At 43.1% G+C, this 16,315-nt stretch overlaps 1 protein-coding gene across 1 annotated transcript in view; it reads left to right on the forward strand.

The window, feature by feature from the left end:
* Bbs9 (Bardet-Biedl syndrome 9) overlaps nt 1-16,315 on the forward strand; it is a 384,815-nt gene that overhangs the window by 309,304 nt on the left and 59,196 nt on the right. Inside the window, exon 18 of the mRNA XM_026778926.1 lies at nt 7,027-7,249. Coding sequence (XP_026634727.1) covers nt 7,027-7,249 — 223 coding nt within the window. The remainder of the gene's footprint in view (nt 1-7,026; nt 7,250-16,315) is intronic.

A 16,315-nucleotide genomic window follows, 5' to 3' on the forward strand; every position in this document is an offset into this window, starting at 1 on the left:
CTCCCTAAAGTTAACACACCAAAGATGGTTGAGCTGTATGGACTCTGATTCTGGTTATTGGTGTGTGATGTTTTTATTTAATTTCAAAAATTTTTAAAAACAAAGACATTAAAAAATAAATGCAATTGAAATTTTAAAAAATCCACACTACTCACACAACAGATATCTGTGTGGAAGTACAGTGTAGGATCGTCATGCGGTGACATATCTTATGACACACTTCACAATCGTCTAGGGTCGTCATGCAGTCGCATATCTTATGTGACATTGCACATATAGCAGAGTGTAGCCCAGTTGTTAAACTGTGCATTCAAGAATTATTCATTCACATAACCTCCTGAGATAATACAGGAATTTTTAATCTTATCAATGATAAATATATACAAATAAAAGCCATTGTCAGATACATTTTGCTTACCCCGCCTTATCCAAATTTGTCAATAGGTGGTATAATGAAGATGTAATAAATGGACATATCTACCTACTTCTGACATTGTCTTTCTAGAGGTTACTCTAGTGTAGTGTAGATTGCTAGGCCTCCTTAGCCTCCTAATTCCCCAGGGGAAGGTGAGTGTGCTATCCGCCTGTTCTGCAGGACAGTCAGATGTGATAAGGAATGAAGTCAAAGCAGGAACTCAGTTTATTACTGTGAGTGTCAGCTTATATAGGTTAAGTGACATCGTGTGATGTGGGGTAGCTCCAGCCAATGAGAGACATCCAAGCCCTCTCTCTGGCTGGAGGGGGGCTACCTAGATTTTGCTGTCTCATCCTCATTCGGTTCCCTGAAACTCGAGCCAGGCTTTTCTTTGTCCTACAGGCCTTGAAGTGTAGGCCCTGAGGTAATTTTGTCCCAACAGTAGATCATAAAACTAATTCTATGTCAGAAATCTAAGTTAATGAACTAAGAAAATGGTCAAGTTCATTTGGTATCAGAAAGTACCTAATTATGAAGCAAACTAAATACTAATAGTTGGGAAATATAAATTGTGTTGAGTAGAGCATGATGCCATATCAGAGTCCAAGTGTCTTCTAGAAAAAGAAATGCTTAACTTGTTCTGAGTCCTTAGGCGTGTTTCCAGACTCCAAGCACTGGCCTCTTCCTCTGGGTACTTGTAAACCATCTCATACTTTAGGACCAGTTCGGCTTTGAAGGGAGTGAAATGTGACCATTCAGCTTTGGTATGAACTAGTAAACGAACAGCACAGAGGAAAAATAGGGTATTAGGAGAGCGAATGAACGTGCAGTTCCTTCTGAAGGCGTTCCTGGGATGTGAGGGACACTCCGTGTGTCAAGGGAGGCTCTGGTCAGGTTTGAGGCATTCAGAGTCGTGGCTTATGCATTAGGTTGGAAGCTGTTACCTGAGAAAGGAATTTCTCTGTCTCAGGTATATCCTTCAATGTGATATTTTTAAAGCACATAATCTGGACTTCATTATGTTTGGCTGTGACCTTACTATAAATGATCCGCTTAAGCACAATAAACAGAGAAAAAAATGCATGTGCTAAGGTTTTTCTTCCTCAATAAGATATCTATGTATGTAGATATGTATCCAAATTATATTTTTAGCAAAAAATAACCACAAATTTTATTGTTTGTTTATTTTCAATCAACTAGAACCTACACAGCCTCCTCTGACTGTTTTCATAGTAATTTCAGGATTTTGATGTTTTATTATTTTTGTCATTTGGATGGCAACAAGAACAATAAATCGGTAATAAAAAACAAATGTTTTAAAAAACAAAAACAAAATAATAGTCTCTCAAGAAACCAAATGTGTCAAACCATATTTTTAAAACTGTGATCCAGGCAGAGTATATGTAGCTAAATGATAGGTCATGTGCTTAATATGTACAACACCCTGGTTCTATCCTTAACATCACTGGAAAACCCTCACAAAACAAAACCCAAAGACATTCCTGACACACATGGAAACTTTACAAGGGGGTGTGGTTTTCACAGGCTGCTCTCTATACCCTTGAAACTTCTGTGAGGGCTAATTGAATGCCAGCTGTGGGACAGGCATGTGACAGGCATCAAAAATGGGTGGTCATTACTACTGTATCTCAACAATAGGAGGCCAGGGGAAGCGCTCACATTCCTTCAGGTATTGTTAAGAAAAACAACAAGAGCCCCGCAGTTAAACTCTGATGGTGGATTCTTTCAGCACTGAACATTTTAAGAGCTCTGTGAGCCTCCTTTAAACATCATTTTTTAAAGCATATTTTGCTCCTGAGCAAGAATATGTAATATATAAGCAGCCTTCACTGGTCCGTGTATCTCTCTTCTGTCACCTCTGTAGCCGAGGCCACAGCTCTGTGCCTCCTTGAGTGACGGCAGGAAGGTATCATGGAAGAAGGTCAAGCAAGCCTTGCTTAAAATTGTGCTGCGCTGCCTTCTCAACTGGCGTGGGCCTCAGTAGTTCTCTCTTACGGTGTTGCTTTAAAGCTTCACACAGCCGAGTCATGGGCTTCTGAAGGTGAAGACGCTTCCGAGTGGAATTCGTTAGACAGACTGATGTTCGCTGTTCTGACAGCGGTCCTATGCAGAACATAAGTTAACCAGACCACATTCATTCCAGAGATGGGTGGCTTTACTGACTCAGTTGTGTTGCTTGCGAAAGGCAGGAATGTATGAACTGTGTCATAGTAACAAGCTTTCTTTGGGGGCATTTTTTTTTGCCTTATATCTTAGGAACATGTAGCTGTGCTTTGCAAAAAAAGGAAGAAAGAAAAAAATTCTTTCTTTAGTTATTCATGAAATCTTGCTTCACTAAATTTAGGTTCATACTATTACCTTGCTTTTCTGCACATATAAGAATATTTTTGGTAAGTGATAAAATACCATATGAGTCTTAACAGTTTTATAAAAAAATTGTGTGTGTGTACACGTGTGTGTGTGTGAGTGTGCCATGTTGTACACGTGCAGGAGTCTGATCTCTCAGCCTGTGGGTTCCAGGGACAGAACTCATGTTCTCAAGCTTGGCACTGCGTACCCTTCCCAACTAAATCACCTTTCTGACTTATAGAGGACATTTTAAATACCAGTGAATTAGCTGAGGCAGCGTGAACACTGCATGAAGCTCGGCAGAAGTGGTGCATTAAGACAAGCTAAGGTAAAGTCACATGCAGTGTGTCCCAAGACAGAAAGCCAGCAGTTACTGGATCCCACTGAGAATAGGAGAATTGGCTAACCCCCTGCTTCTCAGATGTGAAAATGTTGGGAAGGAGGCTGTCACAGAATCTACAACTGAATGCAGAGCTAAGAATAACATTTAAAGTCTTTTTCTAAGGAGTCCATGAATGGTTTGAATTTGAGGGCGGAAGTTATGGAAAAAGACAGGGTCTTGATTTTTCTACCACAGAACAAGCATCCTTGACCAGAAGTACCTTTCATAGAAATATGAGAAATTTTGCTTCTAGAACAGGGCTAGTGGATAAAATCACCTCAAAGCACTTTAAGTGTACCAATCTATAAATATACTTTATTTTCTACATCACTATAGTTTTAGGATTTTTTTATTATTAGTGATACAGAGTACTTAAATGTAGGAGCCATATCTGAGTTTCTTTCATTTTTTTAATTTGACAGTATTTAATGCCATGTACCATTTAGTCATAAATGTTATTCTTTTTTTTTTTTTTTTTGGTTTTTCGAGACAGGGTTTCTCTGTGGCTTTGGAGCCTGTCCTGGAACTAGCTCTGTAGACCAGGCTGGTCTCGAACTCACAGAGATCCGCCTGCCTCTTAAAAATAAATATGAATTTGGTTTGGGTTATGGCTGCAGTGCAAGTGTGAAGCCTGGCATTTGGACCCCGGACTCATGGAAAAGGGCCAACCTGGTAGTGTGCCACTGTAATCCATATTTGCCTTCTATTTGGGGATTATCAAAATAGGAGTCTAGTGAGGGCTCTTCCTGCAGCTGGCTCTTACCCACTGATGACCTTGACAAAGCAGCGTGTAGCCACAGCCTAAAATACTGAAGCTTCTTTGTGGTCCCCCAAATAGCAAACTAGAGGGGACAGAGGAAAACAGAATCAAAGGGATCATGTATTGCTTTATACTTAAATCAGTGGTTTTACCTATTTTGGGACGTTTTTCTTGAGTTTGGTCATACAGCAAGGCCGTGGTCCAGTTCCTCAAAGGGCTCCTACTAGAAGCATGGCAGTCCAACTTGCTATTGCAACATTCCAAGAGGTTCCTAAGGCAGAGGCTCTGGGAGAGAATGAAGACATGAGGTTCACACAGTGAGCAAGAGATCTTGAGAAAAACGAAAAGTCCAATTATCTAGACCAGAGGAGACAAAAACCTCCCAACCCTGACTCTGAACAAGTTAATTTCCAGTGCTGAAAAGGGATATAAAGGAGGCAAAGTAAAATAAAATGCACATTGAAACCCATCCCTTCCCCTTCCTTCCACTGCACACATGGTTTTGTTTACTTAGGCAATGCCCTGGTCAGCTGAGAGGGTAGTGAACATCACAGATAGGGACTTGAGAACTAGCGCCAAAGCTAGGTTCCCAACAGGATACACGCTCACTTCTCTAGTAGAAGTTTGTAGTGATAATTTCCCATGTTAATATTGCATTTCATGTTGAGATCTAAGGCAAGTTATTAGTATGAATACGAAATCAAAGCTTGGCGTAAGCAGGTGGGTACGTGTGTGCTCATGAGGTCGGTGGGCTCAACAACACAAGGGCACTTAGAATAGCTTAGCCTCCAGCTCCTCCCATTTGAGTTTTGTTTCCTGTTTTATTAGGTAATTATGCTATTTGTTTAATCATGTATTACCACATTGAGATTTACCTCACAACTCTGCTGTCACCTGCTCTTGTCTCATAAGCATTCTCTTTTGTTATTGTATTTGGATTTATGCAGCAGCTTAGGCCCTCTGGATAATATTTTATTAGTAATCTTTCTAAGTATTGCCATTATGTCTCATTATGTTAAGGCACTATCTATGCTAAATAGCTACGCATTGTTTCCTGCTCTAGTTGGCAGTAGAACCTGGGAGAATAGAGCCTGAAAACAAGGCGGACTGAAAGTCTCATCCAATTGCCAACTTCATTCAGAGCACCATACAGTTTATACTCTGAGGTAGTTGTTCGCAACCTTCCTAACGCTGCAACCCTTTAATACAGTTCTTCATGTTGTGGTGACCCCCAGCCATTAAATTATTTTTGTTGCTACTTCATAGCTGTAATTTTGCTACTGTAATCATAATGTAAATATCTGAAATACAGATTATCTGATATACACCCCCCCCAAGGGGTTGTGACCCACAGGTTGAGAACCACTGCTCTGAGGGTTAGGAGTCCCATGAGTGAGTGACAATGACAAGTCAAGCTGTCCATGACTATGGAATAACAACGGTCAGTTTTAACAAATCATCTAAAGCAAGCTCACTCTTATGGGCTACACCTGGGAGGGGCGTGAAAGCATGTTCCAAGAATTAGTCCATGCTTTTGAAGACACTGAGGTCACAAGACTCCTGTCTTAGTCTCTTGACATTTTCTCACAAGTGCTCAGAACTGCCCTCCAGACACTCAATTCTTGGGCTATGTTTAGAAAATACATGACATGATTTTTTACTCTCTCTGCGAGTTGGCAGCAGGGAAAGAAAGTGTGTAGTAGAGCTTCTGTGCTGACTAAATACTGCGTCCATTTGTGTCCTAGTACGCTCCTGTTGTCTGCTTATAAACATGGCGGCTTGCTGAGATGGCCAGTCCAGAGGACACAGAAGCTGCTTTCATGGTGAAGTGACCACAGCATGTACTGATTCTAAATGATACTCCAGGATTCGCTCTTGTCCTCCAGAGGACTTGGTCAAAGGCTCTAAAAGAACTTAGAAATATGTCCTCACTTGAGAGGGTTACTGGAGGAAACTGTAGATGTTAGTCTAGTGTAGATTTTGCTTTGTGAGTGGTAGAAAAAGAGATGTTTTGTAGCATCTATTGGTTTATTTTGTTCTAATGGATTTGGGGTTGGAGGTACTTTTCAAAGTTTCTAAGTCCCCTTAATGGATTCCCAGAGTTGTTTTTTTCTTCCCTGATTTGCCTGGTGGCATCTATTATAGGTAGATAGAAATGGGCCCGTGGCATCAGAAGTTTTGGCTTACTGCTCATGGCAAGCACTGGGAAGCTCTCGTGGGTATAGAGAGTCTCACCAACTCTGCGTGCCACCCATAGGGCAGGGAGGACTAGAGGCCAGGCTTTTGGGTAGAATTTCTAGGAAACAGAGGAGGCACAGTGTCCTAATTTTCATGCCTCTAGGCCCTCTATCATAAAGATCTTACCCAGTCGTCCTTGGGATGCCTCCAGAGAGCCTTTTCGGGCTTTCCTGGCCTTGTACACTCACTGCTTGAGCCTGCCTGCGGGTGTTCCCTTGGGTGCCAGTTCAGTGTGCTGCTGTCTTCTGGGGAGATGCTGACGCCCCAGGGCAGCTCTGATGTTCCGAGAATTTCAGCCTCTGCATTTTAAGACGACCCCACACTTCCTCGGGTCTTTACTAGCCAAGAACGACTGCTCCTAAGAAAAGTGCGGCAAATAGCTATTGATTTATGTCTTTTTTTGGTCACATGATAGTGAAATGGGACTAGATAGGCCCTCATAACTTCCAAAATCATTCTTGAAAATAGTGCTGTTAGCTGTTGTCACAGCCTCGAGGCTCTGGCCAAGCTGAACTTTGCCAGCCTCTTCGCTATATCCCAGTCGTCCCTGTGGCATCTAGAGGTCTGTGCGTGCCAGATCCTCTTCAGCAGAATATAAGGCAAAAGACGTGACATTCCTGGCAGTCTGAGCCACCTGATCATTCAACAGGCGTGCACCGGCTATAGATAGCACTGGTTATTCTGTGCCTGGCACAGGACAAAAGCACTTGTCGCATACCGACACCTTTAGTCACCTGGATCCTTGGAGGAGGCTGTCAAGAAGAATTAGTAGCTCATCACCTGAAAACCTCGCTAACCGTAAAAAGGGCACTTGGCTCCCTGTCATTTGTGTATAACTTCCAAACTGGCTTTCGTCTGCAGGGCTGGGAAGAAACAGTGGATGCCGCCATAGCCCACCTGTTGAAAACCTGCCTGTCGAAGAGTTCCAAGGAGCAGGCTTTGAACCTCAACAGCCAACTGAGCATACCCAAAGACACCAGCCGGCTGAAGAAACACATCACCTTGCTGTGTGATAGACTAGCGAAAGGTGGGCGCCTCTGCCTGAGCACGGACGCTGCGGCCCCGCAGGCCATGGTCATGCCAGGTAAGCATCCTGTGCACCCTCCCTAAGGACAGTGCTCTCCCCAATTATGGGAATGTGCCTGCAGCTGTATTTGGGTTTAAATTTCATATTAAAGTGATGATAGCCAAGAAAATTGCTTTCACGTTTCCCCTCACATATCCTAGGGTAACCCCGTGGATAAATATTCTCCGGGTATTTGCTTGCTAAACATTTCTAGAATGGTATGTCTCCCTCAACCCCGTCTCTGTCTTTAAATATATCATCCATTTTGTTTTGCTTCTAACCAATAAAAAGAGGATTAGAGAATAAAAGTGTTTTAAGGAAAAGTTTTACCAAATGTGATCTCAAGATATTGCACTTCATGAATGTAAATAACATGATACAAGGGACTAATGCGATCCAGATGGGTCAGGTCCTTCTGCTGTTCCTTGGCCTGTGATCACCGGAGGACGGGACGAGAGTCCGAGGGAAAGACTGGGATGGGAGAGGTGAGCAGGCAGGCATCAGGACCAAGGCAGCTGTGTGTCAAGGTGGGGAAAGTGACCCAGGGTGACCCCATGTGGTCCTTCATTGAGAGTCTAGACAGCTCAACTTGCCTTCCCACGGTCTGGGTCTGAATGGCCAGTCACACTGCACTTGGGTGCCTTAGAAGATCCCAGGCCAACTTCCCCATCCTAGCCTTCCTATCGCAGCTCACAGAGTATAATAACTTTATAATAACCAGTGGTGTTATTACACGCCGCAGTTGTGGCATGTTTTTACTACAGCCAGCACCACAGTTCGGGGACTGGTATGATTCTCCTCTTCTCTCATGTATGTCTTTGTCCTGTCCTCTGTGCTGATTTTCTTGCTGTTGCCTCCCTTCTCCCTAAGTAGAATGTCTGGGAGTATGAGAGGATTCAGGTGAAATCTTCAAAAGACAAACATGGAGGCTGCCTAGCACAATCCGGTAAACCCAGGCTCCAGAAGCAGACAGACCAGTGTTTGGATCTTGTCTCTATTCCTTTCGGCTTAACTGTCGTTGGATGTTTCTTCCAATCCTGCTGTCTGCCCCTAGACCGGCAACCTGTAGGTGGTGACCTGTTGGAGCCAAATAGTGGACATTTACATTATGATTCCGAACAGTAGCAAATCCAATTATGAAGTAGCAACGAAATAATTTCATGGTTGGGGGTCACCACCACATGAAGAATTGTATTAAAGGGTCACAGCATTAGGAGTGTTGAAAACTACTGGCCTAAATGGTTAAGAGAAATGATACTTAGCCAGACAGTGGTGACTCATACCTTTATTCCCAGCTCTCAGAGACAGAGACAGGCTCATCTCTGTGAGTTCGAGGCCAGCCTGGTCTACAGAGCAAGTTCCAGGACAGGCTCCAAAGCTACAGAGAAACTCTGTCACAAAAAACAAAAACAAACAAAAAAAAGAAAGAAAGAAAAAAGAATAATGATTTGCCTTGCTGCCAGGACTTTCTTTGTAAAACGCTTAGCCCCATGCTTGGAATCAAAGCTATAGTTGTGCTGTTGTTGCAGGTGTGTATGATCCATCCTCTAAGTCCAGCAATGAGCAAACATCAGGCTTGTGTTCTCAGGAGGCTGAGGTAACTATGAAGTTATTATACTCTCTGAGCTGCGATAGGAAGGACCTGAAAGCTCTTTATTCTGATTGGCACAGCGTGTGCGTCCTTCCCTCCATGCCTACCCACAGGAAAAGAAGTGGGGTTTCTGGAAGGAGTGGGAGGATGGGCTCAGCAGACCTGATCCTGGGCCTAATGATCAGTGTGGTCAGCTTGACAGGATCTGGACTCACCTGGGGTCTGGCACGTCTGTGCCAAGTCCCTTGATGTGGGAAGACTCATCTTATTCCTGGGCTGGCCCATTCCCTCTCACAGACTATGCAAAACGGAAAAGCAAGCCCAGTGTGGTCTTCATCCCTCTGTTCCTGGCTCCACACACAATGTGACCAGATGTATTAAGTGCCTGTCACCTGCCCTTCCTCACTATGATTGACTAGACCCTTGAACGCCGAGCCAGAATAAAGCCTTCCTTTCCAGTGTTCCTTTGTCAAGACATTTTTATCTCATCGGCAGAAGAAAGAAGTGAAGAAAGTGGTCTCCTGTCAGTTGAGATTATGGTTGAGCAGCCGTTTCTATGGAAATCTAGCCTGGTTGGGAGCAGAAGCCCACAGTCTCCCTTAGTCACACTTACTGGTCACGGAACTTGGTCCATTTTTCTTCAAGTAACTGAGCAACCGGAAGGTTGTGTGTATATCTTAGATTTGGAATATGCAAGCTGTCAGTGTAAAAACTTTGTGTATGTGGACAGCAGAGACAGAGGAAAGGGGAGAAAGTGGAGGAAGAAATAAAAAGAGGAAGACAAGAAACATCTTTGTTCACGGTCTAGGAGTGGGAGCCAGGCTGTGCCCTTCACGTCTGTCTGGGCTCTCTTCACTGGAAACGTTGTGGCTGAGTGCGCCAGAGTCACGCTGTCACCGTCAGTCATGCCATTAGTGCTTGCCTGCTGGTGACCCTCCTTCACCCACTGTGGCTCTAATTGTAATTGTGAGCAGCTGTGCTTTGTCCCTTCTCACCATGGTGCTCACAAGCACCTGAGGTTTTTCCCACCCCTCAAATTTTCACACATTTTATCCCTGTACTTAGCGCGTTCTTGAGGGAGGTGAGACTTGTAGCAATGTTGCTCCTCCCAAACAGCAGAAGCAGGAGAAGACTCTTGCCCAGAGGTAACCCAGGTCCTGGAAGTGTTGAGTACAGAGTGCAGAGCTCCTGGCCAGCTGTGCTTTGCTCCAGAACACACAGAGCACCACAGTGCACGTTCACTTCTCGCCCCAGCTGTCCCAGTAGTGCGGGCAGAAGAGGTCACGGAGCAGCTTCCCCCAGTCTCCTTCCCTCTCCGGGAGGACAGAGCTTCCCAGGGAAGTTGTGTTGTTTGTTTGTTTGTTTGTGCTTAACTTTTCTTCTCTCCATAGGTGGCATGATGCTAGTATCACAGGAATAGTAAGCAATGCCGTGAGTCATTTCTGCCTCCAATCCATAGTTGTACATCTCATGATGATGGTATAGCTGTAAGAGCTGACTAGTGTACGGGGTACACGGGTGTGTTAGGATAAACAAGGGTATGGCGGAGTGTTAGAATATACATGGTTGCAGGGGAGTGTTGTTAGCTTATACAAGGCCACAGTGGATCGGAATGGATTGGATTTATGAACACAGGCAGACAGGTGTTTTTTTCACAGACACAATCTTGTTTTAAAATTTAGACCTGGACTTAGAAATCATTTGGTTCACCTCCCTCACTTAACAGCTGAGGTAACCAGGGCCTGAGATGGCAGTGACTAAGTGGTTAGTATTAAAAGTCAGGAGTGTGTGTAATTTTACCATGCTCCCTATTAAAGTGCAGATGGATAAACATCTCGAATAGAAGCTCTATGGTCTCTTCCAGCCTCACGACTTTATGAGCTCGGCACTCTGGATGTGCCCTTTCCATCACTGCAGTGAAGGCCCGATGAGGACATCCTCCCTGGGGGCCAGAGTCTGAAAACCTTCTCCCACTAGGAATGACCTTATGGCCGTCTTTTTAAAGCCTTCTTTTATTTTTGAGATTATGATATAATTATATTATGTCCCAGTTTCTTTTCCTCCCTCCAAACCCTCCTGGCTCTCTTACAGATTCATGACTTTGTAATTGTTACATTTGTGTGTGTGTGTGTGTGTGTGTGTGTGTGTGTATGTGTATTCCTAAATATGGAAATACAACCTACTGAGTCAGTATAATGATACTCTGTTTTCAGGACTGGTCATTTGGTGTTAGATAACAATCTGATGTGCTCTTCCCTAGAGAAGGCTATTTCTCCCTCCTCAGCATCCCTTTTATTATTATTATTATTTCTGTGGTTCATTTATTATTACTACTTCTTTAGTTTTGAATTATATCATAATTACATTATTTATCCCTTCCCCTTTCTCCCTCCAAAACCTTCCATATACTTCTCCTTGCTCTTTCAAATTCATTGCCTCTTTTCTCATTGTTGTCATGCATATATGTATATGTGTATACATATATTCCTAAATATAACCTTTTTAGTCTATCTAATGTTACTTGTATGTATATTCCCTTGGCTGCCATTTGATGTTAGATAACTAATGGGTGTGCTCTTCACTGGGGAAGCCTCTTCTTCCCGCTCTTGGCATTCCTTAGTTGCCTGTAGTTCTTTGTGTAGGGCTGAGGACTTGTGGTGTTTTCCTCGCCCACTTTAGCATGTCTTTTGCTCATGTTTAGGCAGTCATGTTGGTGAGACTTCATGGATGTACTTCTGACATCACCCTCCCAGAGAACTCCTTGGTCCTGGCTCTTAACAATGTTTCTGCCCCTTCTTCCTCAACAGTCCCTGGGCCTTGGGTACAGGAGTTGTACTCTAGGGTGTATCATTTGGAACTGGACTCCACAACTCTATTAATATGTAAGAAAACTGAACAATGAAAATTTTCAGATAAATAGATGGAATTAGAAAATATGATATTGAGGAAGGTCACCCAGACCTAGAAAAGCAATGTCACAGTCTCTCTCATCTGATGCTCCTAGCCCAGGTCCTCAGATGTGAGTCCACACCCGATGGCTTCCCTTGCCTCCCATCTCTTCTGTCTGCCTTTATCAACTATGAGCACTCTCATATAACTTTCCTGGGAAAATTCTTTGTATCGCAGAACCATCAAATTGGGCTCTCCTTAACCGTTTCTCTGATACCTCTATCATCCTGTTTGGAATTGGAGCTTACAAGGAATTCACTTTCATTAATATATTTTATAAAACTCAGTTCTATATGTTCTGTTCCCACAGCAAGAAGATGGGGGTGGTGTTTGGGTTTTAGTCCACTGTGGATGATTTGATGGTCCAGCTGATCCTCTCATCCACGGACATGACTTGCTGTATCCCTGCCAGGGCTTGGGACTGAGAGATTCACCTTCCACTGCCAAAAGCTGCTTTTTATGGCTTTGGTATCTAGAACAACATTTCAGTAACTCTGATTAAATCAAATACTTGAATCTCCCAAGTATATACATATATTATAATCCATACACAAATGAAGCTAACTCATGATATCTGGAGAGTTTTAACTTCAGAAGAACAGAAGTTTTTATTACTTCCTTTATTTGTTTCTTCAAATTTTATTTTATGTGCACAATAATAAATAAATAAATAAAAATAATAAACAATGGTCTTAATATCGAAGCACGGAGGGCAAGTGTCATGAGTCTGGAAACAGAGATGCCAGAGCAAACTGAACACAGAGAAAGAGCTTGAAGATGACCCAGGATTGGGCACGTCTTCGCAGGAGGCAGGAGGCATGACAGGCCATAGCTTCAGCTATATTTTCTTTGACTTTGTTTTATTTCAGATCTAAAAGGAAGTTGATAGTTGAAGGAAAGCAAAGAAAGTTTAGAAAGGACGATGAGCCTTTTCATGAATGTGGATCAGAAACTATATTAATTTGAGATATGGTGTGAACCACACAAGAATTAGCTTTTTTGTTGTTGTTGTTGTTGTTTTGTTTTGTTTTTCAAGACAGGGTTTCTCTGCGGCTTTGGAGCCTGTTCTGGAACTAGCTCTGTAGACCAGGCTGGTCTCGAACTCACAGAGATCCGCCTGCCTCTGCCTCCCGAGTGCTGGGATTAAAGGCGTGTGCCACCAACGCCCGGCAAGAATTAGCTTTATGTGCGCCTTTATTATATTAAGTGGATGGGAGAAAACTCGGAGCGTAAATCTTAGCACAGAGCGCAGGTGTGAATAGAGTAGCCTGTCCTTGGGGAGACATTAGTCCCCCACTTTAGGATTCTAAACTTGAGGCAATGACTCCCTTGCTTTAAGAGTTTAATGTTATTTTTGAGACTTCTTTCAAATATCCCTTTCGACAGGATTTAAATTTAATTCCTTGAACTTCCACAAGAATCTTGATAAGGCATTTGTTATTTATTTTCATATTGTTAGCCTAGCTTAACTTAATGGTCTTTTAAAAGTATTTCCTTCATATGCATGAGTGTTTTGCCTCCATGTGTGTATGTGCACCGCTTGTGTGACTGCCCTGAGGCCAGAAGAGGGCGTCAGATCCCCTAGAAATGGAGCTGCAGACAGTTGTGAGCAGGCCATGTGGATGCTGGGAATCAAACCAGGATCCCCTAGAAGGGCAGCCAGTGCTCTTAACCACTGAGCCATCTGTCTATCCCCTAATTATTGGTCTTTGAATTTTCGTAAGTTTAAGCCTTTTATTAAGGAAATGTGTATGAATTCCACATGGAAAGGCTTCAGAAAAATTACTAAATAACTTCTGGCCCTTTTTCTACAGAGACTATTACACTTTCTAAGTTTGTAAAAAGTGGCTTTCAAAGTAGGAAAATTACCTGTGTATTTTTGTTTTCTCAACTTCTATATAGAAGTTTAATGGAGCTTTCTTATAGAGCATACAAAATTCAAAGTCGTGATATATGGAAAATGTTTAGCAGGAACGTGACTCATCACAAATTCTGACTAAATACGGGGTAATAATAATAGGTAATAATAATAATAATAATAATAATAATAATAATAATAATAATAAACACTAATGTAAAATCCCAACGCTGCTTAGGTGCCTCTTCCAGAAGGACAGCGATACGATCAAGTAGTGTCTTGGCTTGGGTCTATGCTAATAAAACTCCATGACCAAAAGCAACATGGGAAAAAGGGGCTTGCTTGGGTTATACTTCTAGGCAGTGGCCAATCACCTAGGGAAGTCAGGGTAGAAACTCAGGTGGGGCAGGAACCTGGAGGCAGGAGCTCATGCAGAGGCCATGGAGGGTGCTGTTTACTGGCTTGATCATTTTTTTCCTTTAACACCCCCAGGACCACCTACCATGGGTGATATCTCCCACAGAGGGCTGGGTCCTCCCGCATGAATCACTAATTAAGAACATGTCCCATAGGTTTGGCCACAGGCCTGTCTGGCCTGGGCATTTTCTCAGTTGAAGTCTCTTCTCAAAAGACTGTGTCAAGTTGACACAGCACAAATAGGGCATTTATTTAGAGAAGGGTATGAATGTTTGGCTGCTGTAGGACAATGCATTTGCTTTCATAATTAAAGTGAGGTGAGCATACTTTGAGGATAGTGCCTGCATCGATAAATGCCATCACTGTTTACCCTTTGACTCAAGCTGGAGTCTCTCACCTCTTCATAGTTACACTGCCTGCTGCCAACAAGCCTTCTGGAGTCTTCTGTCATTTCCCTAACTGTTCTTGACCGTCATTCATCTCCATCCCTGTCTGTGATTCTCCTGTTTAAGCTACTCTAAGATGACGTCTGTACCTGGTTCATATTACCCACTATTCCCTCTCTCCAACCACAGAGCTCCTTGTGTCTACCTGCGCATTGACTCCAGCTGTGTTTATCAGAGTGCAAGTTGATAAAGGTGACCGATGGGTAGGAGTCCGGTGTCTCTGCCCAGAATTAACAATAGCTTCTAGATATCCATTTATGCTCTCCATTTGAGGCAAGGTTGGCTCTTGTATTCATTCATCCATTTTTTTTAAATAAAAAAGTTAAGTTTTCAAAGAAAGTAATGTATTTCATAAGGACATTTTTTACACATGTGTTCTAAGACTTTGTTTTCAATCATTGCCCTCCTACATTACATAAGATACTGTGAAGTTAGAAACATTTAGAGTAAGTATAGAAATGGTAAAAAGGAATGAGACAGAGGAAGGATGCAGGAAAGGGGGCCAGTAGAGGAGAACTAAGATTGAGTAAATTAAAGAGGAGATTGAGTGGGAAAGAACATGATGGATGGGGAAAAGCAAAAGCTTAAACAAAGAAAATGATTTCTTAGCAATGAAAAAATTCAAAGTCCAAACTAGATGGGTATAAAAAGATAATAAAATATGAGAATAATAGGGTTTTTAAATAAAAGAATTTTTAAAAAAGTGCCAAATGTAGAAAAGGAAGGAGGAAAACAGCACAGAGGAGAAAATTTAAAACCAAGAAAAAGAAAAAGTACTACCTCCACATGAAAAACAAATTAGCTAAGTGCATTAAGGGGAATAAGAAATAAAAACATGAAAGTCTAAACATATATGTGGGGTGTTCTTAAAGGGAATTATAAGGACTGAGAGAAAACAGGAGAGCTGGTGTGAGGCAGGCGTACTCCAGGACTTTACATTTGGAGGGTGAGCCCAGCGAACTCCTTGATTCACGCCTTCACTGTGGCTTCTGCTGCTGCTGAGGCCTTGTAAGTGACTGGTGTCCCCCTGAGCTGCCCAGTGGTAGTTTTCTTTCTTTGTGTGCCAGGGGCTTCTGGGGCCACACTTAGCTGCATGTTCCCTGGGCTGGTTAGATTCTTTCACCCTCTAGGATTCCCTAGATCACACCCCCTAGGGTGGCTGTTGAAGTTGAGGGGTGTCTATTGGGTGTGCTGAAAATATGGAAGGCAAACAGCACAGAGGTCAGTAGAGGCAGCAGACTTGCCCTTGAAATCGCCCCGTCTCTGAGTGTTGGACTAAGGGGACACAGCTGTGGGTTTCATGGACGCTGCTGGAGCTTCATTGTTGCTGGCTCAACAGAAGGGCGTACAGAAGGGCGACTTTAGAGTCTGAGCCACCTCTGGCTTTAGGGTCAGAGCGACTAGCCTCTGGGTCTATTCTTCGTTGTTAAGGTCTGTACCCAGTCATCAAGTGTAGGCCTTTCTCTTCTTATGACTTCCCAGTCTGAGCCCAGCCTTCTGCCACTGGGAGTTTCTTCATGTCTGGCCCTTCTGCTCTCCACAAGGCCTTCTCTAGGACTTCCTCAGCTCCCTGACGTGGGATATTACCTGAACTCAATCCCCTGGGGTTGTTTGCTTATGTGTATGTGCATGTACATGTGTTATATGTGAATATCTATGTGTTCATAGGTGTGTGAGAGTGTTCAACTGGTGGATATGTCCGTACAGACAGAAGCAAACATTGAAATCGAGTTGTCTTCCTCAATAGCTCGCTCTCCCTTCCTTCCTTCCTTCCTTCCTTCCTTCCTTCCTTCCTTCCTTCCTTCCTTCCTTCCTTCCTTCCT

This window comes from Microtus ochrogaster, chromosome 5 (assembly GCF_000317375.1).
Source record: "Microtus ochrogaster isolate Prairie Vole_2 chromosome 5, MicOch1.0, whole genome shotgun sequence".
NCBI lineage: Eukaryota > Metazoa > Chordata > Mammalia > Rodentia > Cricetidae > Microtus > Microtus ochrogaster.